Source organism: Salvelinus fontinalis, chromosome 34 (assembly GCF_029448725.1).
Source record: "Salvelinus fontinalis isolate EN_2023a chromosome 34, ASM2944872v1, whole genome shotgun sequence".
Classification (NCBI taxonomy): Eukaryota; Metazoa; Chordata; class Actinopteri; order Salmoniformes; family Salmonidae; genus Salvelinus; species Salvelinus fontinalis.
The window spans coordinates 19,654,554-19,680,968 of NC_074698.1; the positions used below are offsets into that span (position 1 = coordinate 19,654,554).

The 26,415-nt window shown below is 41.0% G+C and overlaps 2 protein-coding genes and 1 long non-coding RNA gene across 4 annotated transcripts; 2 read left to right on the forward strand and 1 right to left on the reverse strand.

Annotated features, from left to right (window-relative positions):
* Positions 1 to 26: 26 nt before the first annotated feature.
* On the forward strand, positions 27 to 11,603 carry LOC129833423 (uncharacterized). Its single transcript, XM_055898017.1, has 10 exons — positions 27 to 170; positions 885 to 1,054; positions 1,201 to 1,336; positions 1,433 to 1,504; positions 3,394 to 3,437; positions 5,280 to 8,630; positions 8,721 to 8,868; positions 9,013 to 9,125; positions 9,250 to 9,318; positions 9,446 to 11,603. The coding sequence occupies exons 2-10, from the start codon at positions 957 to 959 to the stop codon at positions 9,768 to 9,770; spliced, it is 4,356 nt and encodes a 1,451-aa protein (XP_055753992.1). The 5' UTR covers positions 27 to 170; positions 885 to 956; the 3' UTR covers positions 9,771 to 11,603.
* On the reverse strand, positions 11,593 to 14,205 carry LOC129833426 (uncharacterized). The gene is made up of 3 exons (XR_008756065.1): positions 13,896 to 14,205; positions 12,377 to 12,612; positions 11,593 to 12,199 (listed from the first exon to the last, which is right to left on the reverse strand). It is a non-coding gene; the product is annotated as an uncharacterized LOC129833426 (long non-coding RNA).
* A 1,250-nt stretch (positions 14,206 to 15,455) lies between these two features.
* On the forward strand, positions 15,456 to 26,027 carry rusf1 (RUS family member 1). Of its 2 annotated transcripts, none has more exons than XM_055898023.1 (15): positions 15,456 to 15,560; positions 15,647 to 15,811; positions 19,804 to 19,881; positions 20,033 to 20,147; positions 20,231 to 20,276; positions 20,340 to 20,390; positions 20,480 to 20,585; positions 20,796 to 20,897; positions 21,027 to 21,097; positions 21,223 to 21,407; positions 21,516 to 21,573; positions 21,665 to 21,729; positions 21,882 to 22,028; positions 22,126 to 22,191; positions 25,768 to 26,027. In XM_055898023.1, exons 2-15 carry the CDS (start codon positions 15,677 to 15,679, stop codon positions 25,851 to 25,853), a joined length of 1,311 nt encoding a protein of 436 aa, XP_055753998.1. In that variant the 5' UTR covers positions 15,456 to 15,560; positions 15,647 to 15,676; the 3' UTR covers positions 25,854 to 26,027. The 2 variants fall into 2 exon arrangements, with proteins under 2 accessions (XP_055753998.1, XP_055753999.1); XM_055898024.1 differs by having other exon boundaries at positions 20,358 to 20,390.
* Positions 26,028 to 26,415: the final 388 nt, after the last annotated feature.

Sequence of the window (26,415 nt, forward strand, 5' to 3'; positions counted from 1 at the left end):
GATTGGTTTCTTGGTCCGTGTGCCAGTGGAACTTTTGATGATGAACGGACATTTGTGAAATGGTTCAACTTGGGCGCCGTCCTGCGTCGTGTTTACGTTAAAGATGTCTGTACACAATTATATTATAACAAAACTTCATATTTTTCTTATGAAATAATTGGGGCGTTGCGGTAAGTTTACTACTTCAAATTGGCTTCATAAAATATGCATATTTTTTATGTTTATGACTATAACGTTATCGCAGCAGTGCATTGGTTGGCTGCGAACGTTAGCATATTTGCTAACGTTAGCTAGCTAGCTACTAATACTCACCCTACCCTCATTTTACGTTCTCCTTGAAACAATTGAATTCTTCCGACTTTACCAAGCTAACTTAGCTAGCTGACTACTACATAGACCTTCGCCGGCTATTGCATTGAAGTTCACGATATGCACAACACAGATCTAGTTAACGAATAACGAGCTCTTGTAGAAGTGGCCTCCACCGGTGTACCATCCCCATGACAACACAAATAATGTGCTTTGTTCAAAAGAGAGTGCATGAAAATTATATATTGTCAATAGGAGGTCAAAATTATGCATTTGATCAAATACGGGTAGTAATTAGAGGCTTATTCACGTATTTGTTAGCTGACGAGGTAAAACCAATCAAATCACGTTTTATTGTTCATTCTGGAAAGGTTAATTAAACTAGAAGGTGATCTGTATATGTGTTAGCTGGATGAAAATAAAAGCACAAGCTAGCTAACACTTACCATTTGTGTACATTTTGCACAAATGTTTACTGTGCAATTGTTGAACATATACCATAAGCAAGCTAGCCAGTGCCTCAAATGTTTCACTTATGTTGATGTCCAGCGTGTTTATTTCTGTTGTCTTTACAGAGAAAGACAGATAGGGGGAGAGTGAGGATGTTGATCTAGTTCCCTGACTTGCTCCCCTAAATAGTCTGTCCAATGGAGGGAGATGCCAAGGTTCCCCCAACCCCTTTCTGTAATCCCCCTCACAGCGAACCTCCACCCCACCTTCTCCCTCTTTCCTCCATCACCCCCAGGTATAGTTCCCCTGGCACCTTTTGCTTTCCTCTTCCCCTATTGTATTTATATTTTTGCTTATTTGAAACCCATGTTTTTAACCACCATCGCAATTACTGAGAGCTACTGGTGAAGAGTCCAAACCATAACTGTTCATCTCCCACAGCTGTGAAGATGGCAAAAATCCTGGTGACAGGAGGAGGAGTGGGCGCATTCAGAAGACACCGAAGAAGCAGGAGCCCAAAGACGCAGTGGCGGAGTCCAGACAAAATACATCCCCTGCCAAGAGGGAGAGCAGTGTGGTAGTTTCATGTTTAAGTCTTAATAGTTTCTTAGATATTATAAGCTACTTAAAAGGGTCTTGTTTGTTAATCAGTTCACTCCTTTCTGATCCTTAGATGCAAGTGTCTCAGTCCCTGTCAGTAAAGCTAATGAGAGTTGATCCCCCCTGCAAACAACCGCTAAAAAAGGTATGCAATAAATGTCTATTTGTACATGGGCCGCTTTCTACTGTATCCACTCTAGATAATCTGTATGTACATCAGTGGTGGTCGGTGCTGGTTAAGATTAGGGTGGACAATTTATTACATTTTCATGAGCATGGCCTTATTTCTATTACAGCATATTGGATCACTGTCATTCATATTCCATTTAGCCAGCTCAATGTAACATTGATAGCTTTAGGCTACTACATGATACTGCCACATGATTTTCCCTATATCCATCATGAGGTTGCTACAACGTAGCCTACGAATTAAAGTTTATAATGTAGGTGCACAGGCTGCGCAACTAATTGGAGTTATCAAGGTGACAGACAGTGACACATTAAATACCTCCTTGCACACCTGCCTGCATCTAGCTGATCTTGGTGTAATCATTAGTCCAAACAGTTGCAAACGAGAGTTTCAATTGGACAAATTCAGGTAGGTTTATACCTGTTTCGCTCCATTTGCTTCCGTTTAACAAAAGTTTCTCAACAGAGTCGGCGGAATGAATACACCCAGGATCACCCGCACACACGGTTCACTTTCATAGCAGCCACATACAAAAGCATCATCAATTTGCTCAATGTATAATTCCTTATCGCATCTACGCACTCCTCTCACCTTTTCCCTTCGCTTGTGGTCTACTGCTGGAATGTAGCCTAATGGAAGAATGTCGCAAATGCGCTTACCCAGGTGATCAAAATGAAATAACAAATGCCTACGATTGGTACGGCTATAATATTAATTTTTTAAAAGGTAGTGTGATCAGTCCAGAGGGGTTCCGATCTATGCAGTAGCGAGGGGTGGCGTAAACAGTGGAAGAGTCAGGTTTTTAAGTTGCAAAAATAAGTGATGTATTTAATGTTCACAGAATGGCACTCGGCCGGTTCAAGAAAGGAAACAAAATCCTAGCTCGGTTCAGAGCACTTTACTTACACACCAATGAGCTTTTCGATAATCAACAAAATAATTATTCTCTTTTGTGGCTTAGCTTGGCATTGGCTCGCATTTACGGGAATCACTCACTCACGTTCTTCATCTTTTAATCCGTTCTTTGTCTTTCGATGTCCTCTTCTATCCGTTTCTGGTTTCTTCGTTCTATATTTGTCCTCATTTCTTTGTCCGTTCCTTCCTCCCCTCCCGCATTTCCCACTGTTCTCTTTTTTTCCCCTGTGTATAATTGCTCCCGTGCCTTCACCTGCGCCGGTAATAAGTTATGTGATCGGAGAATCCTGTGACGTCGGCAGGGATTCCCTGAGTGCCCCCACCCCTCTGACTCCCATTTACCCCCACACTTCTGGATGGTTCACAGCAGGCTAATATAACTGATATCTGAGTTTTTTTATGTACATGAGAAACATAGCCCTACCAATTTGTAAATCATTCTGCAACCCCCCCCCTTCCTGAGAGAGAAAATAGACGATACGATCGTATATCAACCACGTTTGGACAGGACCATGTGTCATTCCAGACATGGCCCAACCCTAGTGCACTGTGTTTTGGTAGTACAGTGCCCTACACAATGCCGTGGTGTAATCTGTAGAAATATGTAAATTAATCCTCTTTCACGGTCTGCTGCATCTTAGAGACGCACAGCAAGGAGCAATGATTGGTGTCTGCAAACATGACTGACCTAACTAGCCAGACATCCTCAGTGATGTTTACATTAACAATCAGTTTTATTGCAGATTGACGCTGTCTCTATAAAAGCCATTTTGCAACCAAAAAACAACAAACATTTTTTGTTGTTGCATAAAATCTTTAATAACCTATTTATTTTTCATGGTCACTATGCGTGATAAAGGCAGAGGCAATTATTGGCAAAGTGATTACACTATATGGATATGTTTATGATGTAAATATTTACTTTGCAGAGCGGTTTGGATCTCAATGTTGCATCAGAATGTCAAATGTCTAGGTGAGTATGATGACTTACATAGCATTTCAATGTATTTTGTGTGCATATGACTTGATTTGTTCAAATGTCAAGAAACTAAGTGTTTTACCATGGGTGGAGAAATTGATTGAGTCAGTGGCTGTTTCCATTAACCTATCAGGTGATTTTTGTCAACATTTAGCAAGTTCGCATAGAAAATAGATGCAGCATTTGCCTGCTACGGTGCGTTTCCAATTAACTATCTTGTGTCGATATAAAAACAGCTGGACGTAATTCCGTCACACCTAAAAATATATATTTTTTAATGAAGTTGTTGAAGTCTTTCTATTAACCATTCAGGCAAATTGCGCATTAATAAATTGGGTACATTCTGTATGCCCTCCGACCCATCTGTTTTGTGTGGCCTTCAAAAGCCAGCATGTATAGAATGCAATAATTGACTATTTGCCACATTCTAATAAAGCGTTTCCCAAACTAGGGGTCGCTGATTTTGAAAAAAGGGGTCGTGAGAAACTGAGATAAATAAATAAAATTGCTCTTGGTTCATAGAACCAGGGTTACATCGGTAACCTCCGATAGATGCAAGATGCAGTTTAAATGAACAGTGGTTTCTGTATTATTTATTTTTTTACAAATTTGGTGAAATCTTTTGAACTGTTTAAGCAACAAAATATTATGACCCCATCACTGAAAGATGCAACTTTGTTTCCCTCTACAATGCCCACAAGCCGCTCAGGACTCATTAGAACAGAGTGGACAAGACCATGCACTAAATAAGACTGGGAGGAAAAGAACATCACCAATGATAGTATTTTCTACAGAAAAGATCATACAAAATGATTGCCGATCTTTTGAACTTCCCAATACCTTTCTGGTGCATTTCAGTCACTTCAAACCATACTTCCGTCAGATTGAAATAATATCAAAAGCACTGTCGGACAGATTTGTAATAGACTGTCATAGTCCCAATGAAAAAAAAGTGAACATTGGCCGTTGATTCTATCACTTTATTTACATGGTGGGGTCGCTCCCCCCAAAAGTTAGGGAACCTCTCATATAATTCTCATGTGCCACTGTGAAACCTGCACTCCTGTAGATCTGAAATAATTGGATGGTGAAACTTGCATCCAGCCGACCAGAAAAGCAAAGCGAAGCAATTCAGGCTTTCTTGAAAGTCAAGACCAATCTTATCCTGCAAAGAAACATTATTTTCATAGTTGAATAATACATTTAGAAAATAGTAGGCATTTAGAATTAAATGTTGAGTGGAGCTTTATAGTTGGGTGATAACATCACGTACCGCGTACCTTAAAATATTTAGCAATAATTTATTCAGGAGAAAGGAATTTGCATAATTTGTTCCACCCCCTGTCGAACAGATACAAATGTTGTCGATCATTAGAAACTCTCCTATAGCTACTGTTTTTAATTACACGTTAATGTTTTTTTTTTTTTTGCATTGCTTTTGTCAAATTAACCTGGGTCAATGGAAACCTGCCTAGTGAGATCAGTGATCATGGAGGGTGTTGCTCAGTTGGCCAGGTTGATCTCTTTTGTGATGAAAAAGGATGGAGGAAAAATAGATGAAGTGAACTGGATGGAGTTAACATTTCAGATTAGGGGAAGGCTTGTCTGATTACGTTCAACCTCTTCATATCCCCAACTGTAGTTTAAGGTAGGGGTACTAGTCAGGGAATTATTTGGTTAAGATGTATTCATGAAAACAAGCTGGTAGTGCCTATTCTTAGTTTGGATGAATAATACCATTACACCTAATTGTAGTTTGTTAAACATACCTGTATTTTGTACAATAGTGTTGTTTTTCTCTGTTCATGTGTTCTTTTTTGTTTCTTTCCATTGTAGGAACAAAGACACAAAAGGCTCAAATAACAAAGCGATTCCATCCTCTTCCACATTAACTTTAGATGTAAATACTACTGGCAAGACTGAACATGATTTCAACCAATCAGGCATGGAGGCGGATGAAGAGGTTGGCTGTGGAAAGTCCCCTGGAAACCAGACCTCTGTGAAGCGATGGGTGATTGGCCCATTGTTTCAGTCATTTAAATCCAAGATGGCCAGTTTCACACAGATTGTCATGAGTCCCGTCCGACTTTTCAAACCCAATGGCTCCCCACCTGAACCAGATGTAGACGTCTCCTCTGCCTCTCATAGTTCTCACCAACAAGGACCTGGGTACGAGCTAACCTCTGGCACAGTGCAACACTTTGAAGCTGGAAGAGGAGGAAATGACCCTGCCTCTCGTAAACACTTAAAATTCAGCATGGATCTAAAAACCCACGGCACTCCGGAAGAGGATGAGTTTTCTCTTGAGGGGAAACAAAATATGATGCCACCTGGAGATGCGCAAAGGGACACCTGTATGTCAAACAGCTCAGAAAAGGAGACCAATAATAATGATTCATTACCTTGTATGCAGCGTAGGCCTCTACTCAGAAGCAGTATCAAGTGTGGTTCTGAATCAACAGAGTTCCAGTTCAACTCATGCTCTTCCACGTCCTTTCAACCCCCTGACCCCTCAAGTTCCTCATGTGGGTCCAAGCTGTCTCTCATTGTTCAAATGGAAGAGCAGGTGGATTTGACAGGGGCTCACCAGAGACCATTGCGCCGAAAATGTGTTTTTCTAAATGAAGCTGCATCACAGAGCAGTCCCTCTGCTGCAATTAACTCATCTGAAGCAGACCGCATCTCTAGTTTACCAGCTGAAGTAGGAATCTGTGAGCCCAAGGCTAAACGGCTTGCCACAAAATCGTATGTAGAGTACAAAATCTGGGACTGTATTGACAGTGAAACATCTAGTCCATTATCCTCCTCTATCTATAATACCCCTTCTGAGAGTCAGGCAGATGATGACAGCATAAAAACTGTTGGTCTGCCTCAAGACCGAAACATGTTGGTGTGTGGTTCCCAGTCACATATGTCTATCCGGAAAAGCCCCAGAAAACCTGTAAACACAACACTGAACAACTGTGCCTCAGTCAGTCAATGTCGTCAAAAGCAGATAGATTTATGTGAAGGAAAGCAAGGCTATATGGCAGGCTCAGCAAAGGAAGTTAAGAGGAGATGCAGAGCAACTCCTTTTACAGCGATCAAGAGAGACGCAGAGAAAAAGAAAAGCGTGAAACTGACGAAAAGTGAGCGACGTGAAGAGGTTACAAAAGAAGACACAGTAGATGTTGAGTTAGAAAGTTGCACATTAACATCGGTAGAGCACGCAAGTGATGTAGAACTTGTCCAGCCGGGGGTTGGAACAAAACCGTGTGCAACTTCTAAATCTCAGTCTCTTAAAAGTAGGGTGCTGCTTCGGGTTAGCCAGAGTTCTACCGTATACATTGAAACCACTCAAAACCCCTCTGAAACACATGTACCTCTGATGGAGGTGATGAAGGACAAAGCTAGAGGTCGAAGTGGGCGTATTAAGAAAAATACGTCTCTCACAGTAATGGCCACTTCAAGTAATGGGAGTGTACTAGAGCACAGTAATGACAGTTTGTGTGACAACAGCATAGCAGCCAGCAATAGTAGGGGTATGACCAGTGCCTTGAGTTATGGTGACACTGACTCTAGTTCAGCATGTAATATGGAAATGGTAACTACTATGACAACCGCTTTGATGAAAGAAAATCATGAACTGCCCATCTCTGAGCAGCACTTGGATATCAAGGGGAAGTGGCCTCAAACGTCATCCAAAACTCAGCAAAAATACATCTGTAAGAAGAGGAAGATTTCCCCAGTGGTTGGAGTGGCGTCATCTCAAAATCAACAAAAGTGTCTGAAGTTGAATGAGATCACTTCAGAAGAGAGTCGTCCACTAAAACCACCGAAACAAAATAAATCCAGGAGGTCTCATAACTCAAGCTCAACCCAACAGCTTGGCACGTCTTCAGGGCTAACTGATGTTGGTGCCGATCACTTGCACTCATTGAAGCCCAGCAAAGATGAGAATGTCCATGTATCTGCTAGATCTTCAGACGTTACACAACAAACATTACAGACTAGCGCAGTGGTGGCTGTCCACAAAGACGTAGGTTGGGGAGCAGAAATTAGTGGGTCTGACTCTAGCAAGAGCCCAAAGAAGAGTCGGAATGGATCTAATAAAATGTCTGTCAGTGATGCGTTACTGATGGATAAGAGGTTTGTGGAACCCCTTGGTGGACGTAAGAGAGTCAGGGGAGGTCCGTCCACAGAGGACAATGACGAGACAACTCAGTCCCTGCAACTTAATCAAATAACAGTTGAAGATAAAAAGAGAACTGTGCCTTGGCCTGTGCGAACTTATCCCAAATGTTCAATCAAGCTGAACAAAAATATAGTGAAACATTCTATGGCTATGCAAGGAAATTATGTGGCAAGGGACTCTGATGTAGAAGTGTTTTCCACTGCCTCTGAACCAACTAACCTTGGCCAGAATGAGACTGTTGACCAGGTGATGGAGGAGGAGCAGGGGAAGGAGGATGAGTGTTCTGAACTACCTATACCCTCTGAGAAGAGGCTCAGGGGGAGGGGGCAAAAAAAGAAGCCAAAGAAAGCAGCAACTCAATGTAGGAAGCACAGGCCTGTGATTAGGAAGAGGGGGCAGGAAGAAGAGGAGAGAAATACAGCGATTGGTGAGCAGATGGACTTTTCATCAGATAACACCACCCTTAACAAGCGTCTGTTGCGCAGCTACTCCTGTCCAGAGATCCCTGCTCTCCTCCACCATGACAGCCATTGGACCACCTCTCTGCACGGCAGGATCCTCTCCGTACCCCGGCTCCACCCCTCCCTCTTTCCTCCTGTCCCCTCTCCTCCCGCACCGTCCAGACGTCCACGCCGTCATACTGTCTCTAGTGTGGAAATTGAGCGGGAGATAGCTCCGTTATGCCTGCGTAAGGAGGTGTTCCCCTCAAGAAGGTCCTATTCATTGGGCAACCCGTCCTACCACCTGTTTCCCAGTGTGCCACTCTCCACTTCCATCTCTGTCTGGGCCTCCTGCTTCCTGTCAAGCCCCCTGGCCTTCCTCTCCAGGAAATTGCGAAAAGGAAGTCTAGCTGCCACTAGTAGTGCTTGCAATCATGATACCTCCCCTTCCCCCTCCAGTGTTTCCTCTTCCATTTCACCATCCTGCTCTTCTGTACGTCACCTGTTCTCCAGTTCCGACCCCTGTGACCTGAAATCAGACATATCCTCTGCTTCAGTCTCTTCCCTTTGCAGGTAAAACAACACTTTGTCCTTTGTTCAAAAATACATATTTTCCTTTTTGATTACGGTAGTTAAAAATGATTAATTCCACCATGTTTCCAGTGCATTGTCAAAGATTCCCTTGGAGAATGAGACAAGCCAGCATCGTGAGGAGGATGGGGAGAATGTGGAGGACAGCAACTGTTTCAGGAATGAGTTCGAAGCCATAGGGATGAGAGAGGAAAAATCATTGTCAGATTCTGAAATTAAGGTACACTCACCACGTAATATTTAATGTGAACTATGTAATTTACATATGACATACAGTATGTGATTAGTTCCGAAGATGAGAAGATAAGTGAGTCTGGCTTTAACCCACCTTCACCATGGTAACACTGTGGTGGTGTTTGCACAGTTGGAAACCGGCAAACATGAGGAACGAAGGAAAGTGTCATCCATTCGAATTCGCAAAGCCTTACCCAAACCCCTCCACAACCTCACACCCATGGGCCTGCCCAAGCCTATCAGGTATGTGTATTTGAAGTGTGTGATGGTGTGCCTGTGTGTGTATAGTAAACTTGCTACCTGTATTTGTAAAATGTGATGACAGGGATTACAAAAAACCCAACTAATCTGTTATGTGTTCCAACAGGGTGAAGAAGAAGGACTTCAGTTTGGAGGAAATCTACACTAATAAAAACTTCACCAAGCCCCCTGAAAGGTTACTGTTCACTCATGCATCTTATTGTTAATCCTACAGTACATGTAATCATCATTGTAATGATTGACTGTAACTTTCCTTTCATTAACAACTTCCTTGCTCTGTGTTTGTTTTTATTTCGTCCCAGACGGCTGGAGACCATATTTGAGGTGCCACTCAGTCGACGCGATGGGTCTCATTCCCTCCTTGGTCATAAGCGCCTGAAGCGTTTTGTGGAGTTCCCAGAGGTTGGTGTGGCCAGAAAGCCAAGGAAGCCACTTGTTGGTGTTGGGGCAGGGGGTGGTTTACCCAGGAAAGCTGGGGTTGGCTCTCCTTTTGGAAGGCCCAGGCGCGGGGGTTGCCCCTCTTCTAAAGATCACCCCACCCTCAGTCTACACGAGCTTGATTCACTTCTTTGCTCCAAGCTTGACCAACTGGATTCCTGGTTAGCTTTTGACCAGAATATCTGTTGACAAATGTCAATCAAAGGGGTAGACAAAAGCACATTTACATTTTCAGAAATATTCTTATTACAAATTGCCCAGCCCCGTTGCCTTCCATCCAACATCAAACTCGTCCTCATCTTCTGTAATTGTTTACAACGTTTTTCTTTTGTGGGGGTGTATTATTTACCCTCCATTGAGTCGTTTAAAATGATAATTGAAGAATTTTTGTCTTTTCATTGTGTACTATTTGTAGATAACGATATGGAATATACTGTTATTGTAATATTTGATTATCTATGGATGTAATGCATTTTATATCATTGGTTTAGGTCAGTGAGTTCATAAGTGTTTGTGTATTTAAAACTGCTACTATTTCTGCACTCAGTTTTGTTGATAATCTGCATTCTTAATATGCCAATGCCTCAGCCTTTTAATCATTATTAAACACTTTCTGCTTTATTAATCACTTGCTACTGAATCCTAACTTTGGAAGCCCACATGCAATTCAAATCTTTGTGGATATTATCCATTGACATCAATGTATTTTTACACAGCAGATCTTGTATGCACATACTTCTCAAGTAAGGATTCTTACTCGCCAAACAATTTCCAGATGTTAATTCCCAATTTAGCTGTAGGTGCAAACCTGTTATTGGCAACTAGCATCAAATGGCAGCTACTTTCAAGATACATTGAATGTTGAGAATTCTGTTTTTGGCCAAATTACAGCTGTAAGAAAATGTTTCTGGTTCTGACAATCACAGACTTCATTTTTTTTTTTTTTAGAACCGTCCTTTAATTGTTGCCTGACTATTCCTGCCAATTTTTGACTTGTATACACATTACATGGTATTGTTTTCTTCACCTCCGGATCATAACTATAGCAAATAAAATGTATATTGTCCATTTTATACATTTTTGTAAAAAATTCTATGTAGAATTGTTACTTGTGTAAAATTGAACATAAACGTCATGACACTCCAATGAGTATTTCTATGGAAACATTAGCATGAATATTTTGATCAATGCAATTAGTTTAATGTTTTGTATCATTGTGGATTGTAATATTTGTTTTGATAGCAATATTTATTTGAAAATTGCTAGTATATACAAATTACTTTTCTATTACATCACATTTTTTGTAATTATATTTCTGAAAATATTTGTCTTTACTGTGTGGTTTGTATTGAATAAATGTATTTGTATGCATTTCTTGTTACAGCTAGAGAGGGACTTTATATTAAGTAAAATGTATTTGTAGCTATATTAACTTAATGTAAATGAGGCAAATAGCCTGAAAAAGAACTTAATTCAGATCAAATTGATGTAAATCTATTTTAATTTAATTACAAAATCCTTTAAAACATGCAATGTATAAATATAAAATAGAAAGTAATGCAATAACATGAATACAGTAAATGTAGAAATGGTAATGTAACCAACATGAACCATTGTACATTTTTGGTATTTAAAACCAAAGGCAGTTTTCACTATTAATGTAAATCAGAAACACTGCACTGATTTAATTATAACTAGTTCACAATCTGTCCTTTATAATTAGACATTCATAGTTAGTTCCTCACATATACAAATAATTAATTTCACAGCTAAATAAAAATATAACATTGTTCAAAAATAAAGTTCATGTTGCATATCATAAATGGTAAAAGTAAAATGTCAAGGTTGAGACAGATGGTGGACATGGGAGTGTTTTGGAGTCAGGCCCCTGTATAGTGCCTCACAGTTTGTTTTGAATTTATACAGTATTTTAAAAATCTCTGCTGTTTTATACTCATACAGTCTTGGACTCATGTATGTCAGCAAATAAACCGTGTCCATTAAATGCTATATCAAAAACAAGTGGTTATTTTGTGTCCCCTTGCTCATCTCTCATCTCTGAACCGACCTCTTATTCAGGAAGGAGGCAGTTTGACTACAATCCTTACTCTAAGTGCTAAAAGTCTGATTGGGCTACTGATAAATGTCAAAATATCTTAATATTTATGATGTATTTATAGCTGTGGTATCACTTGAATGTTAACTATAAACCATTCTTCCAGCGATAAATTCCAGAGTGACACAAAAGAAAGTTAAAGGTGCCTTTGTAAATCCTTATCAGCAAAACAGCCTTATCAGAGTGATACTCAGGAAGGCTGTATACACTGGAGGTGCTTTTCCATCTGTTCCCACCTCACAGTGTCACGGCAGTCCAAGATCAATACTAAAGAAGTTGGACCGCTGTCCTGTAGCCATCCTTATGGTACAGTACATCCACCTTGGTGGTTCCTGGGAATTTGTCAGTCTATCAGAGTGAGTATGTATGACACCAGTACCAATAGTAGTGGGCTGAGTACCAGAATCGCCACCCACACCACAATAGAAATGATCCCAAACGTTCTTGCCCGTTGGGAGTATTGTTTAGCCTTCTCTGGAGTCGTCTTCCTTGCCTCTCGAGCCTGCCATAGGGATAGAAGAGTATATTATATTTTGATACAACTCATATTTTAGATATAGACTCTAAGTGTAGATGTGCACATTTTTAGAACCAAGATGGTTCCTAAAGGGGCAACACCTTTTATTGCATTACAGAATGTTTCCAAAAACAGGTTTTTAAAAAATAAGCTTGAAATTACCTTGACTGAGTTGACCAAAGCTAAAATGCCAATGCAGGAGAGTCCACAGATGATGCTGCTAATGGCCAGTCTCCTATAGTCCCTGTCCTTGGCACAGGAGGGAACAGTATGGTCACAACCACAGCAGGTGATCACTTGAAGGCAGGTGGTGTCATTTTGGGCATCTGTCGTTTCACCTGTCCCTGGGACAGCAGTCAGTGGAATAGCCTCCATTGTTGCTGATTGGGCAGACATTTCTGAGGAGAAAAGAGATGCAGCAGAGAGTTCAGAGGATAGATCAAATGCAGAACAAGGGAATACAATTATTCAAGTCTGGTAGTATTGTATTATTTGCAGTTGTGACATTGTCACAAAGGATGTAGGATATTAGTTTACTGAAACTAAATGAGTTTGTTTGAAATAGTCTTTCACTGACATGCCAACAAAAATGGTTTGAGATGCTCATTCTCTGCCAGGGTACTTTCCACAGACAAAACACTGTTATGCCTCATGGGATGAGGTATGCATTGCTATCTATCAAACAGGAGCCTGAAGAACTGTAATGATTACACTGTGCAAGTGAATATATGCCAGAGTGCTAACATTAGTAATGGAGAAAGAAAACAGCAAGAGGGAAATGTTATGACTGTATGTCCACTGAGTATACCAAACATTACGAACACCTTCCTTATATTGAGTTGCACCCCAACAAGTTGGCTGGATGTCCTTTGGATGGTGGACCATTCTTGATACACACGGGAAACTGTTGAGCGTGAAAACCCCAGCAGCGTTGCAGTTCTTGACACAAACCTACTACCATACCCCGTTCAAAGGCACTTCAATTTTTTGTCTTGCCAATTCACCCTCTGAATAGCACACATACACAATCCATGCCTCAATTGTATCAAGGCTTTTTTTTAGCATGTCCTCCCCTTCATTCACCTATACTGATTGAAGTGACATCAATAAAGGATTACCTGGATTCACCTGTTCAGTCTATGTCATGGAAAGAGCAGGTGTTCTTCATGTTTTTTATACTCAGTGTATATCACATTTAAGTGTGTTAGATGTCATCAGATACCATCAACATTATCGTACTGCTGTAATGTTAACATGAGAAACCTTTTCCTGTCCCAGTTTCAGACTTGACCTGGTGAATTCCAGTAACTTGATATGTATTCTTACGGCAAAGATCCTATCAATGAATGAAGAATAGTTACATTGTAATAGTCTCTCCCTTCAGTCTTTGGCAACAAACCATTATTGGGGGCTTTTCTTGAGCTCTCCTCATCAACTGATCATAAAGGAGAAGTATTTTAGGGAAATAACTTGGAGTGTCTGTAAAGTCCTGATTACGCAAAGCAATGAATGAGCGATGCCAAGCTCTTTTCCCATTTGGTCTCATACACTCATTCTCAAAGGGAATTACAGACGGAACAACATAACAGCATTTTTGTGGATCAACAAAGCACACAGTTTCTGAAATGAAACAATAGTATATGACACACCATAAAAATATCACAGATAATAATTGGCTTACTAGTCCAGGCTTGATCCTGATTGGGAAAGTACAGCTCTGTATGCCTCTGTCTACTCTCCAGTCAAACTGAAATCCTCACTTATGACAGCTGACAGAGTTGTGAAGAAGAAAGCTGATCTTTTCTTTGATTTATTTTCCTTTCTGGATTTAGTTAATGATCACAGCTGCTAGTTGGTTGTGGCTTTAGGTTCGTGAAGACTTGAGTTAACATATCCAAATGTTTTCCAGATATTTCTTGTTTATAACATTTTCTTGAGCAATCTGTCTGTCTTTCTTTTGCAGTCTCAGTTTTGGTTGTGGTCACCATGAAAGTTAGTGGTGTCTGAAAAAGGAGAAGGCTGGGAGTGGATTATAACTCTTTCCTGTGTGAAACCTCCACGCCCCTTTACTTTTCACACTTTAACCTCCTCTGTCATCCCACTCCCTCCCACACTCTCAGGCCCTACCTTTATCTATATCTAACTACACTCTACCTCCACTTCAACCATACTTGTTGGTTCTCCACATTCTATTATTCTATCAATCACGATGTTATGGAATACAGTGCCTCTTAGCTCCTCTAGCTCCTCTTCTTGCTCTCTCTGTGCAACATTCCTGACAACTTGCATAGGTGAGTCAAAACATGCCTTGCCTTGAGGGAAAACAAACAGCTTGGTTTCATGTACTCTGTCCTTCCTTATCCTCCTCTGTACATGTTAATAATATCTTTATGACACTGTATTCATGTCTATCTCCCCCAGTATCCCTCTTTTAAACTCACACCTTTCATGCATGCTTTGTTTCATACACACACATACCATTCCCAATATTTTTGGTCCATCGTAAGTGAGAATGATTTAGGTAATTGGATAACTATGTGTTGAGACATGCCCACTCTCTCAAGGTCTCTGTTATAGGTCAACTGTTTTGCTACTCTAGTCTAAGTTAACGTGCACACCCTGTTTCAAGACTTCCGCCAAACTACTTTCTGTTCTCTGACCCAGAGGTAAGGAATACTTATTTCAGTACTTGGGGACTACCAGACTGCATTCTTCAACAGTGATGTCACTCAAGCACACACACACTTGTCCACAGACACACATAACACTCGCACACATGCATTCTGACGCCAAACACACTCACACACTTTCACACACAGTGCTGCTACTGTCTTATCTATCATGTTGCCTAGCCACTTTACACCTACCTATATGTACATACTGTAGCTACCTCAATTACCTTGTGCCCCTGCACATCGACTCGGTACTGGTACTTCCTGTATATAACCATGTTATTTTTACTCGTTATTGTTATAATTTTTTTATTTTACTTTTCCATTTCTGTATCTTTAACTCTGCATTGTTGGAAAATTACCGGTAAGTAAGCATTTCACTGTTAGTCTACACCTGTTTTTTACGAAACATGTGACAAATACAATTTTATTGATTTATTTGACACACACAGACAGACACACACACACACACACACACACACACACACACACACATTCTACAAACAAGCAAAATTCACGTCTGTGGAAAATTATCTGTGACTTCTGGATCAAGCTGTCCCAAAGCAATCGCGGGATTGGTCTAAACTGCAGGGACAGTTTCAGTCCTTAGCCAATAGAAAATACAGAACTTGTACAGCTGACGTGGATTCTGAAAACACGGAAGTAAAGCTTTGGTAAGTGAAAACATGCAACAGAAAGTACTATTGCATAAAATTCATAACTAAATATATTATTTACAAACATCTGTCTAACCGTGCAGGTGGTGTTTCATTAAATTGAGAAAGAGAAAATGCCAGTGGTGGCAACGGAGAGATATGGCTCCCTCGAGTCATGGAAATATCAGTTGAAGGATGGAGTAATGGAGAGAGAAAGAGAAGGGGGCAACGGTGGGACGACTGGAAAAACCATCATTGGCGTGTTCAAAGTGAGACATTTTTTACATTATGAATTTTGATAAAGGCTCACTGTATATAGTCTCATAACTGCTAAGGGAGTGAACGTTATTTATAATAATCGTTACATGGAGAAAATCGGACATCCCTGAAATGAAAACGGTTGGTCCTCTCTTCAGAAAAATATATTTTACCTAAACCCTCCTTGAACGCTTGAAAAAAAACAAGTGACCGTCATCTATACACCAAATAATGATTAAACATAAAGTGGATCGCATGGAGCATGCCTACCGTTTACCCTCACTTCTGGGGACAGACCAGGGGCCTAATTTATACACCTTTCATAAGTACAAAATAATACCCCAAAATGTGCTTTCGCCACTTATCACGCAAAAGTTGGCATTTAAAAAAGTTTAGCTTGACTGTGAGAATGTGCTCACCTCTCCGCAAACTTTAGACCAGGGGTGTCAAACTCATTCCACGGAGTGCCTAGTGTCTGCAGGTTTTTGGTTTTTCCTTTCAATAAAGCCCTAGACAACCAGGTGTGGGGAGTTCCTAACTAATTAGTGATGTTAATTCATCAATCAAGTATAAGGGAGGAGCGAAAACCCGCAGACACTCGGCCCCCCGTGGAATGAGTTTGACACCTGTGCTTTAGACCATGTGTACGCACATCTTCTAGTGGTTGAAATATTGTATTACAAGTAAGCAGTGGCGATTTTAGCATGTAAATCTTGGTGGGGCAAAAACAAAAATGTGGGATGCATGCAAGCAAAGCCACAACACTAAACAATACATTAATTGCACTATAACGGCGACAAACGGTGCCCACAAACTGTTAGGGCCTACATAAAGCTGTCCCAACAGCATTCCCAACACCTTACCACTGCTACACCAGGCTTTCAGCGAAGCTTTTTCTGCCGGCGAAACAGTTAATTCAGCCTCATTTACTGCCTTTAAAAAAAAACATAGCTGATATGGCTGACTTGCTTAAACAAATGTGGTTTCTACTGACAATTGAGATGTACAAGCTATGGCATAAGGGGACGACAAGCGGATAAGAGGTAATCTGTAATTTCAATTGAGACATTAATGAGTGACGACGGACGTAGCTAATATAACTATTTGCTCAGCACTTTTGAAATGTACAGCGACAGAATTCAGAACATGGGCCGTTCTTACAGTGTACTCCCTGTACAACAAATCAGAACCATAGGATAAATAAAAGGGACATATAAACCAGACAATGAAAGCTCTTGCAATATTCAATGATTACATTTCTCTAAAACAGGTTAAAAGCTACATGTGCACCACCAAGTCAGAACAGTAGGCGAAATTAAGAGGTGAAAATAGACCAAATTATTAGGGTGAGGCACATTGAACGCCGTTTGGGTCTTTGCGTGTCAAGAAAGATACACGTCATAACACTATTCGACGCATTAAATACACTTTTAATTTGCTATTTGTCAAATAACAAAATTCTATTGTAGAATGTTGTGTGCTGAATTTGCACGTGCAACCCAGGCGCCACCACTACTATCAGTAGCACTCTCAAAGCTGTGAAAAAACACACCGGCCACGAACGACATGGGCTACTAACAGCTTACTACACAACATACACTTAGTATTAATTTCTTAGCTACAGTATACGTAACTCCCTTGCATATTACATAATTTATGCAGCAGCATACAAGACATTTTTGGACATTTTCGCACATTTTGTCAACAAACTTTGTCATCAAAGTCTGCCATTCTCTGGATTTCTGGTGGGAACTCGGGGAAGAAAACACACAGCCACTCCATTGAATAGCAGGCTAACGTTAGTGGTTGCTTTGCAGTGCTTGCAGTTAGCCACTGATTCCTTCCAAACAACTCATTGGTGAATTTGTTGTGTAATCTTTATATCCAATGGCCGATGAGCTCCGATACATTTTATCTATAATTTCTTTTCATATGACAAGGATTAAAAAGGATTTGTCAGTAGATTGTCGACTTGTTTTTTTGGCCCAGCCCCACCTGCCCTGAATGACGGGTTGCAACTGCAAGTAAGTATTTTGTGCAAATGGGGGATATGATGAAAAGCTCAATCAAAAAACAGGAAAACATATGAACCATTTACCATTAGTGAGAAGAATGAAAATCTGTGTTTTATATTTAGAATTGAAAATAATTAGACATAGAAATCTTATAATTAGACATAGGAATCTTTTTTGCTTTTTTAGGGAATATATTTGCAGAATATATTCCTCACTTTTTCTGGCCGTGATGGGTTCATATTCTCAAAGGAGCCATACAACAAATGACCATCCACATCTCTCATTTAATTAGACCTAGTAGCCTAGTAAATAGATAGACTATATATGTATTTCAAGTTTTGCAAAATCATAGGCAGCGCGGTTTATAATACTGGTTACAGTTGAATTTAACAGCTGATCTTTTACATTGAAGTAGGCCTATGTATGGCTTTTCAATTTGTATTCTCATGTGCATAAGTAGCCTACTGTGAAATGCTTTTCTAGCAGTAATAAATATCAGTAATACTATAAAACATAAATTAAAAAGTCAAGTAAAACAAAAACACAGGAGAAATAGAACTACTGTAAGTACTGTAATTGCTTTTTTGTGTGGCCTGCCCTACTATGTTTCAGAATTTGTGGGTTGTCCATCATTTAGGTTGGTGGAAAAGTCTATTTTAAAACATTGTCGAATTAAAATGTTCTGCTGACAGGTCCACGAAAATGTGCCATTGTTTTCTCGTTCAGAAACTGCCAGTTATTTTCCAGATACAGCATAAATGATTGCTAACACATTAAATAGGGCAGTAGTTTAGGTAAAATATTTGACAGTATGTGTAGGCTACAGTATTGCTGTGCGATAGGAACGCGACATCATTGCCTCTAATCTCAGAGCCTATACCAAGGCAGGGCATATAAACACAATAATCTATTGATAAACTAAATATTTGCATGCCGAGGCCTAATGCCAGTAGTTCCAAATTATATAGAAAATAAAGGGTGTTTCTGTCACCATAAAAGGTGAATGGAGGGTGTTTCTGTCACCATAAAAGGTGAATGGAGGGTGTTATTGTCACCATAAAAGTTGAATGGAGGGTGTTTCTGTCACCATAAAAGGTGAATGGAGGGTGTTATTGTCACCATAAAAGGTGAATGGAGGGTGTTTTCCAGGCTGAGTTGTAATGCTTGTTCACACCAGTGGAGGCTGGTGGGAGTAGCTATAGTAGGACGAGCTCATTGTAATAGCTGGAATGGAATTAATGGAACGGAGTCCAACGTGGTTTCCTTGTGTTTTATACGTTCCATTTATTCCATTCCAGCCACTACAATGAGTCTGTCCTCCTAAAGCTCCTCATATTCACCCTCTCCTTCTTAACCTAAACAGAACATAGGCTAGTCGGCGCGCAATCAACAAAAAAATCAGAAGAAGCCTTTGACTCTCCTGTACTGCCACCGTAGGCCTACACAGCACAGCCATTGGTTAGGCAGCACAAAAAACATTTTGTTGGTCAGCAAGAGCAGGCTGGGGCTCAGGGTTGGAATATCCATTGCAGTGTGTAATGCGGCCTAGTTTTATTTACCCCATCCCAACAGCTATCTTAGAAATATAACTTTGCTCTGTGCTTCTCCTAGCATGCACATATAGGCTATGGATCATTTGATTGAGACCACACTAAATAGCCTATAAGCACACTTGATATTGCACGCTCAAGGGAGAATCAGAGATGAGGGGAGGCATCGGGCACACATCGATATATAGCCTAGTAAGCAACTAATTCTAAAACACTGAGAAATATAGAAATGTCATCAATTACAAATTACATGACCCTCCCCTGGACTATATTTAAAAAAAAAAAATACTAAACCCTCGCCTTGACTGAAATTGAGAAAGCATGACCCTCCCTCATTTTCCTCCACGTACCCTTACTGTACATTTCAATCTGTCCCTAAACACCCCCTCCCCCACTCTCTCTCATATCTCTCTCTCATATCTCATCTACTCTTGTTAGAGTGTCTTCTTGCCTCAGGGGTATCCAGAGAGTGTCAGTGGTGATTACCTGCAGTATCAATTTTGGGATACTCTTCAGGTAGGTCTGTGTGAGAAAGACAGAGGATGTTGTTGTTTTGTGGATATGTGTGCCATTATTTTGAAATGTTAAATTTATTATGTACATTTTAACACTCTGTTGCACTCCCTCCCTCTCCCTTTCTCTCTCTCTTACACACACACACACACAGGCCTTCTCCAGTTCTCTTTCAGGTACTCTTGCCACCCAGGCCTCTTTAAGGGGTGTTGGTGTTGGAAACCAAGAGGCAACAGTTGCTGCTGCAACAATTACCTGGTTATTACGAGGTTAGTGTTAATGACTGTGATAAGACCATTGTCTTCTTTCCTGTTAAGGTTTATTTTTTATTTTTTAACTATCTACATTTTAGATGGCACAGGCATGCTGGGAAGAATCCTATTTGCCTGGCTTAAAGGGTGAGTTTTGATTTGTTTTGTAATCTACTATTAGTAATTTTCAATATTGTTTTTCAAATTTAGTCTTTCTCTGTGTTTTAGGAATAAACTAGACTCTGAGGCCAAAAAATGGAGGTAGGGATGTCAAGCATCAATAAAGTGAGTGTGTTCATTGTGTGTTATGGAATTATTGGGTATGTCAATGCTTGTGCTGTTTTCCTTAGGCTTGTTGCTGATGTTCTCAATGATATCGCCATGTTCATGGAAATACTGGCTCCTAACTTCCCAACATGCTTCATTCTAATTGTGTGCTCTGCTGGAATATTCAAGGTAAACCTGAATACCATATTCTCACTAGCATTGATTTTGCAGATAGCAACCAGCTATTTTGAAGGTTTTACTTGCAATGTTCCTAATATGTGGTTGTTTTACCTACTTTGGTTGAATGCACTGATTATAATTCACTCTGAATAAGAGTGTCTGCTAAATGTAAATGTACACTGTTCGATATCTCTCTCTCTCTCTCTCTGTGTTTGTCAGTCCATTGTCGGGGTTGCAGGTGGGGCCACCAGAGCTGCTTTGACTCTTCACCAAGCTCGCAGAGACAACATGGCGGACATCTCTGCCAAAGATGGCAGCCAGGTGCTCCATACATATTTCTCTACTTGATGATGCAGTAAGATACTGTAACTAACCCATGGCTTTTACTGTCCTATCTTGTACTGCTGCTTTAAGATGAGGATCTTATTGTAATTCGTGTGTTCTTTACAGGAGACTTTAGTGAATCTGGCTGGACTGCTGGTCAGTCTGATCCTTATTCCTCTTGTCACTGACAATCCACTGTGAGTCCTCTATTGCACTGCTTACACTGCCACTGTATGAGATAGGACATGACAGGTCTATATAGCTAACCTATTGGTTATTCGATGGAGATTGATCTGTTTTCCATCCCTTCTCATCTCCTCAGGCTGACATTCGTCCTCTTCTTCCTTTTCACCATCCTCCATCTTTTTGCAAATTACAAAGCAGTGCGTTCGGTTGTCATGGAGACACTCAACGAAGCTCGGCTTGCTATTGTGCTCCACCAATACCTGAGAGATGGACGGGTCCTCGGTCCACTAGAGGCCAATCATAAAGAGCCTGTATTCTTGGGTATTGCTGATATTCAGTGAATAATAAACAATGAAATGGCTTGTTGATCATTATGGCTATCAACTATCAATGGCTTTAACATACCTTTCTGCTGTTTATTTTTTTTAGAGTTTAGGAGGACAGTGCCAATCAAACTGGGAGTGAGGCTAGGGGAACTTGTTTATACGTAAGTTGGTGTTTGCCTGTTTGGTGTGAAAGTGAAGTGTGCTCAGATTTGGATGTTCATGCTCAATGATATAATTTCTTTCATTTTGTAGATCAGAGGACCTTCATTTGGCCATGAAAAACAACCACAAGCCCTTCCTTATCGGAGTCAAACGTGGTGTGTATAACATCTTTCAGTAATCCCCCACCAACTGCTGTACTCAGTTGTCACGTGGGTTGTTACTAGATGGATGTACATTACATCATGTCATTTTAATAGATGGTTTATGTCATGAGAGTGTTATTGAATGTGCTATTTCTCTCCCTTAGGCTCGGTGTGTGTTTGTTTGGGAACAGATGCATCTGTATGTGATGAGATCAGGGCTGTGTGCCAAGCAGTGTGCCTCTGCACGGTGTTACACCCTGTCTCGCCACTAGAGGGGGCTCTCAAACAACTCTCAATGTCACACAGCAACAGTGAGCCTTTAATGATCATCTTTACATGACAGTTTAAACCAATGTCTTTGTCAATGCTGTGTTATAACTCTGTTATCCCTTTTTCTTTTCCCTCAAGATCATTGGGAGCTGGTGCATGAGAGTCATAAACTTATGGACCAAGTTTTTCAGCCATTCCTCAAAGGTAAGCTCAGTGTAACAAGGTGTGCTCAGTCAGTAGCTGTTTACTCCCACCGTGTATGTTGGGATGTTGTCAGTGGCGTCCGTTCAGCTAAACCTAGGGTATGCCCCTCCCCCCAATGAATTGTTTGGAAGTTGAAGCTCATTTGCTGCATTTCTACACAGTTTAAAAACTATAAAATGCTATTTGGAGAACAGCAAAAACCAATAAAAATTATCCCAGCCATTAATTATCACCTCAATATTGGGTTTAAAGGTCTGTGGAATGGTGTGTAAAATGTCAACCACTACTCAACTTCATAAATTGACTCATTTACTTGTGGAACAGCACATACAGTGACCATGAAATAGATGCATAATACAGGATATTAGGTCTTTTGGTAGGCCGTCATTGTAAATAAGAATTTGTTCTTAAGACTTGCCTAGTTAAATAAATAAAATACAAATAAATGTGAGTATCTGGTGCATAAAACAGCTGGCCGCAAATGCAAACTATGCCACATAAATCATAAACATGCATTGAATAAAAGGCCTAGGCCTACACAAAATGACATACTTAGGCCGACAAGGACACATGACTCGACCAAAGAATGTCCAAAATCACGAAATACAAATGGAAAATCTACACATGCCTTTTAAAAAGAGAACTAAGGCCCCTTTACATGTCACCTTATCAAAACATAGAGATAGATAGAAGTTTCATATTTTATATGTGCCATTGTAGCGTATATGAGCAGCGTCATTGAGGCAATCTCCATTTTGAAGTAGTCCATTTTCTTCTTCACTTTTGGCTGATCCCTCCTGATGACCCGGTTGGACATGACTCGAACACGGTCACCAGGAGGGCTCAGCCAATGAAGTTGGAAGTCCCATCCAGTTGACTACATTAAAATGGTGGAAGCCCTCATGGCGCTGTCCATGCTAAAATGGCCTTTTGGCCACTAGAGGCCTCTATCATTCTCTGTGTCAAACCTATATATTTCCAGTAGTTACATTTTCTCTTATTGCGCTGCATAATGTGTACGCCAAGCTCATTTTATAATTTCTGCATTATTCACCAGGGAAGGAAAACATTTAACGAATATTGAGGCATTTTTACCCTCTTTCTTTCTACCTGTCCTTGTTCTGTAATATTTGTTTTGTACCTAGAACTCTGGGTCTTGTTGTTTCTGTCTGCTCTTTTATGTTTAGATAAGAATTGCATTTTTGCCTTTTATACCTATACACAATTCTTGTGTGTGTTCAATAAAAAATATTTGAACGAATATTAAGGCATTTTATCAACCAGGTGCCTCAGAGTATTTAAACATTCTATTAAACAACGAGGTGGCTCTGAGAATATTTATGTAAACTCAGCAAAAAAAATAAACATCCCTTTTTCAGGACGCTGTCTTTCAAAGATAATTCATAAAAATCCAAATAACTTCACAGATCTTCATTGTAAAGGGTTTAAACACTGTTTCCCATGCTTGTTCAATGAACCATAAACAATTAATGAACATGCACCTGTAGATCGGTCGTTAAGACACTAACAGCTTACAGACGGTAGGCAATTAAGGTCACAGTTATGAAAACTTAGGACACTAAAGAGGCCTTTCTACTGACTCTGAGAACTGTAGATGTGGCCAGGGCAATAAATTGCAATGTCCGTACTGTGAGACAGGACAGACAGCTGATCGTCCTCGAAGTGGCAGACCACGTGTAACAACACCTGCACAGGACCGGTACATCCGAACATCACACCTGTGGGATAGGTACAGGATGGCAACAACAACTGCCCGAGTTACACCAGGAACGCACAATCCCTCCATCAGTGCTCAGACTGTCCGCAATAGGCCGAGAGAGGCTGGACTGAGGGCTTGTAGGCCTGTTGTAAGGCAGGTCCTCACCAGACATCACCGGCAAACCCACTGTCGCTGGACCAGAAAGGACTGGCTAAAAGTGCTCTTCACTGACAAGTCACCGTTTTGTCTCACCAGGGGCGATGGTCGGATTTGCATTTATTGTCGAAGGAATGAGCGTTACACCGAGGCCTGTACTCTGGAGCGGGATCGATTTGCAGGTGGATGGTCCGTCATGGTCTGGGGCGGTGTGTCACAGCATCATCGGACTGAGCTTGTTGTCATTGCAGGCAATCTCAGCGCTGTGCGTTACAGGGAAGACATCCTCCTCCCTCATGTGGTACCCTTCCTGCAGGCTCATCCTGACATGACAATGCCACCATGCACAGAACGAGCAGTATGGCTAATTTCCTGCTAGACAGGAATGTCAGTATTCTGCCATGGCCAGCGAATAGCCCGGATCTCAATCCCATTGAGCACGTCTTGGACCTGTTGGATCGGAGGGTGAGGGCTTGGGCCATTCCCCCCAGAAATGTCCGGGAACTTGCAGGTGCCTTGATGGAAGAGTGGGGTAACATCTCACAGCAAGAACTGGCAAATCTGGTGCATTCCATAAGGAGATGCACTGCAGTACTTAATGCAGATAGTGGCCGCACCAGATACTGACTGTGATTTTTACCCCCCCCCCCCCCCCCAAGATGGTTAGAATATCTCATTTTAATTCAGGAAGCTGGACAAGCAAGACTGATAGTGAGTGGTGGAAATGCATTATACCAGAGGCAGGTAGACTACAGGTAGGGATTAAGGATGCAGGCAGAGGATGATGATGAAGTAGGCCTACAGCAAGAAGTTGAGAAAGGTTAGCCCAACTAAGTAATCATGAATGATTTGCATTATCTCAATAATCATTCTGTCACTGCATGACAATGCACATTTGTTATAGCCTACAAATGTTTGTTTTTAAGGCCAAAAACAGGAAACCAAACTTGCTCTAGCCTACTGGGTGAATGAATGAAAATATAAATTAGCTCTACAGCTTTCACAACCCATATTTTAATGGCAATAAATGCTTTTGTTTTTGAACGGCCATTAAAAAGGAGGGCTTCCCCACCTCCCAATTAAATGATCTCCTGGCTATCAAATAAGACATTTCAAATGCCGACATCAAATTCAAAGCATTCAGCACACTGCCTAAATTGCTGTCCAGCAAAGCAAACTGGCACTGTCCCTGCTTTCTAAAAGTGAGCGAAAAGATAATTTACTCAGGCCGTTAACCATTGAAGAAAAAATGGTCACGGTTCCTGCCTGTATAAGTGGGCGTTTCCTCTCTCGCGTGAGCAGGCTTTACCCATCTGAGCTTTCTGTTCCTCCATAATATCTGGCATGCTCACGCAAGAGAAGGAACAGCTGTCTCTGGTCTACTTATTGTCCGCTCCCGCCCTGTCGGGGGCAATAAGTAGACCAGAGTGGCCCCGCCCCAATCAGAAGAAAATTGGGAGTGGGGTGTCTCGATTTCTCTACTCTCTCTGAGGCGGCAGGGTGGAAGCCGCTCTCCGAGCGATGCTCCACATGGTCCTAAAGCCAGTCTTCAATATGCTAAACAGCTGTTGCATTTTAAATCGGGATTGGAATGATTTGAGTCTAATTTACATTTTTGGTCTTGAGCGCCATACCCAACTGACGCCCCTGGATGTTGTCACACTGGTCAGTCACCATTGTTTGTGCTTCATCTCTTCTAGCTCTGGAGGTAGCTGGATGGCAGACCAGTCGAACCCTACTGGACTGGAATGAATGGAGGGTGGAGTGGAAGAAGAAGAGCAGTTAGACGAGTGGCAGGGTCTCTGGAGAGCAGCAACTGCAAGGCAATAGGCTGAGCTCTCTGTCAAACATTCATTGTGAGATGCTCAAAGATTAATATACTCAGATTCATTTAAAGGTTTTTGTCCTTTTTTGGTACATTTTACAAACAACTTCAGAATAAACTTGACCATAACTTTAACCATCTGTTATGTCCAGTGTGATATTACCAGCCCCTGAAAGTAAGCCTCTGACTAGCCTGATACATCATCCAGTGATTGCCAGCTAGCTAGTCACAGTCTGACAATGCAATACAATAAATCTTTGGAAACGGTTCTCTCAGGACCTCTGGAAACCAGAATATTGAATAAAATTACATTTGAACTTAGTCTGCCCATTTGTCTGGGGGATTGGTCCTTTTGAGACAAAATATTAAAAGGAATGTACTGTATGTACTGGCTCCCGAGTGGCTCAGCGGTCTAAGGCACTGCATCTCAGTGCAAGAAGCGTCACTACAGTCCCTGGTTCGAATCCGACTGTGATTGGTAGTCCCATATGGCGGCGCACAATTGTCCCAGTGTTATCTGGGT

Excerpts from the sequence above, each read along its gene's own strand:
- LOC129833423 (XM_055898017.1), top strand. The coding sequence starts at position 957 with ATGGAGGGAGATGCCAAGGTTCCCCCAACCCCTTTCTGTAATCCCCCT. Across the intron at positions 1,337-1,432 it reads CCAAGAGGGAGAGCAGTGTG|ATGCAAGTGTCTCAGTCCCT; the intron begins GTAGTTTCATGT and ends TCTGATCCTTAG. Across the intron at positions 1,505-3,393 it reads GCAAACAACCGCTAAAAAAG|AGCGGTTTGGATCTCAATGT; the intron begins GTATGCAATAAA and ends TTTACTTTGCAG.
- rusf1 (XM_055898023.1), top strand. The coding sequence starts at position 15,677 with ATGCCAGTGGTGGCAACGGAGAGATATGGCTCCCTCGAGTCATGGAAA. Across the intron at positions 20,277-20,339 it reads CTATTTGCCTGGCTTAAAGG|TCTTTCTCTGTGTTTTAGGA; the intron begins GTGAGTTTTGAT and ends TTTCAAATTTAG. Across the intron at positions 22,029-22,125 it reads CTCAATGTCACACAGCAACA|ATCATTGGGAGCTGGTGCAT; the intron begins GTGAGCCTTTAA and ends TTTTCCCTCAAG.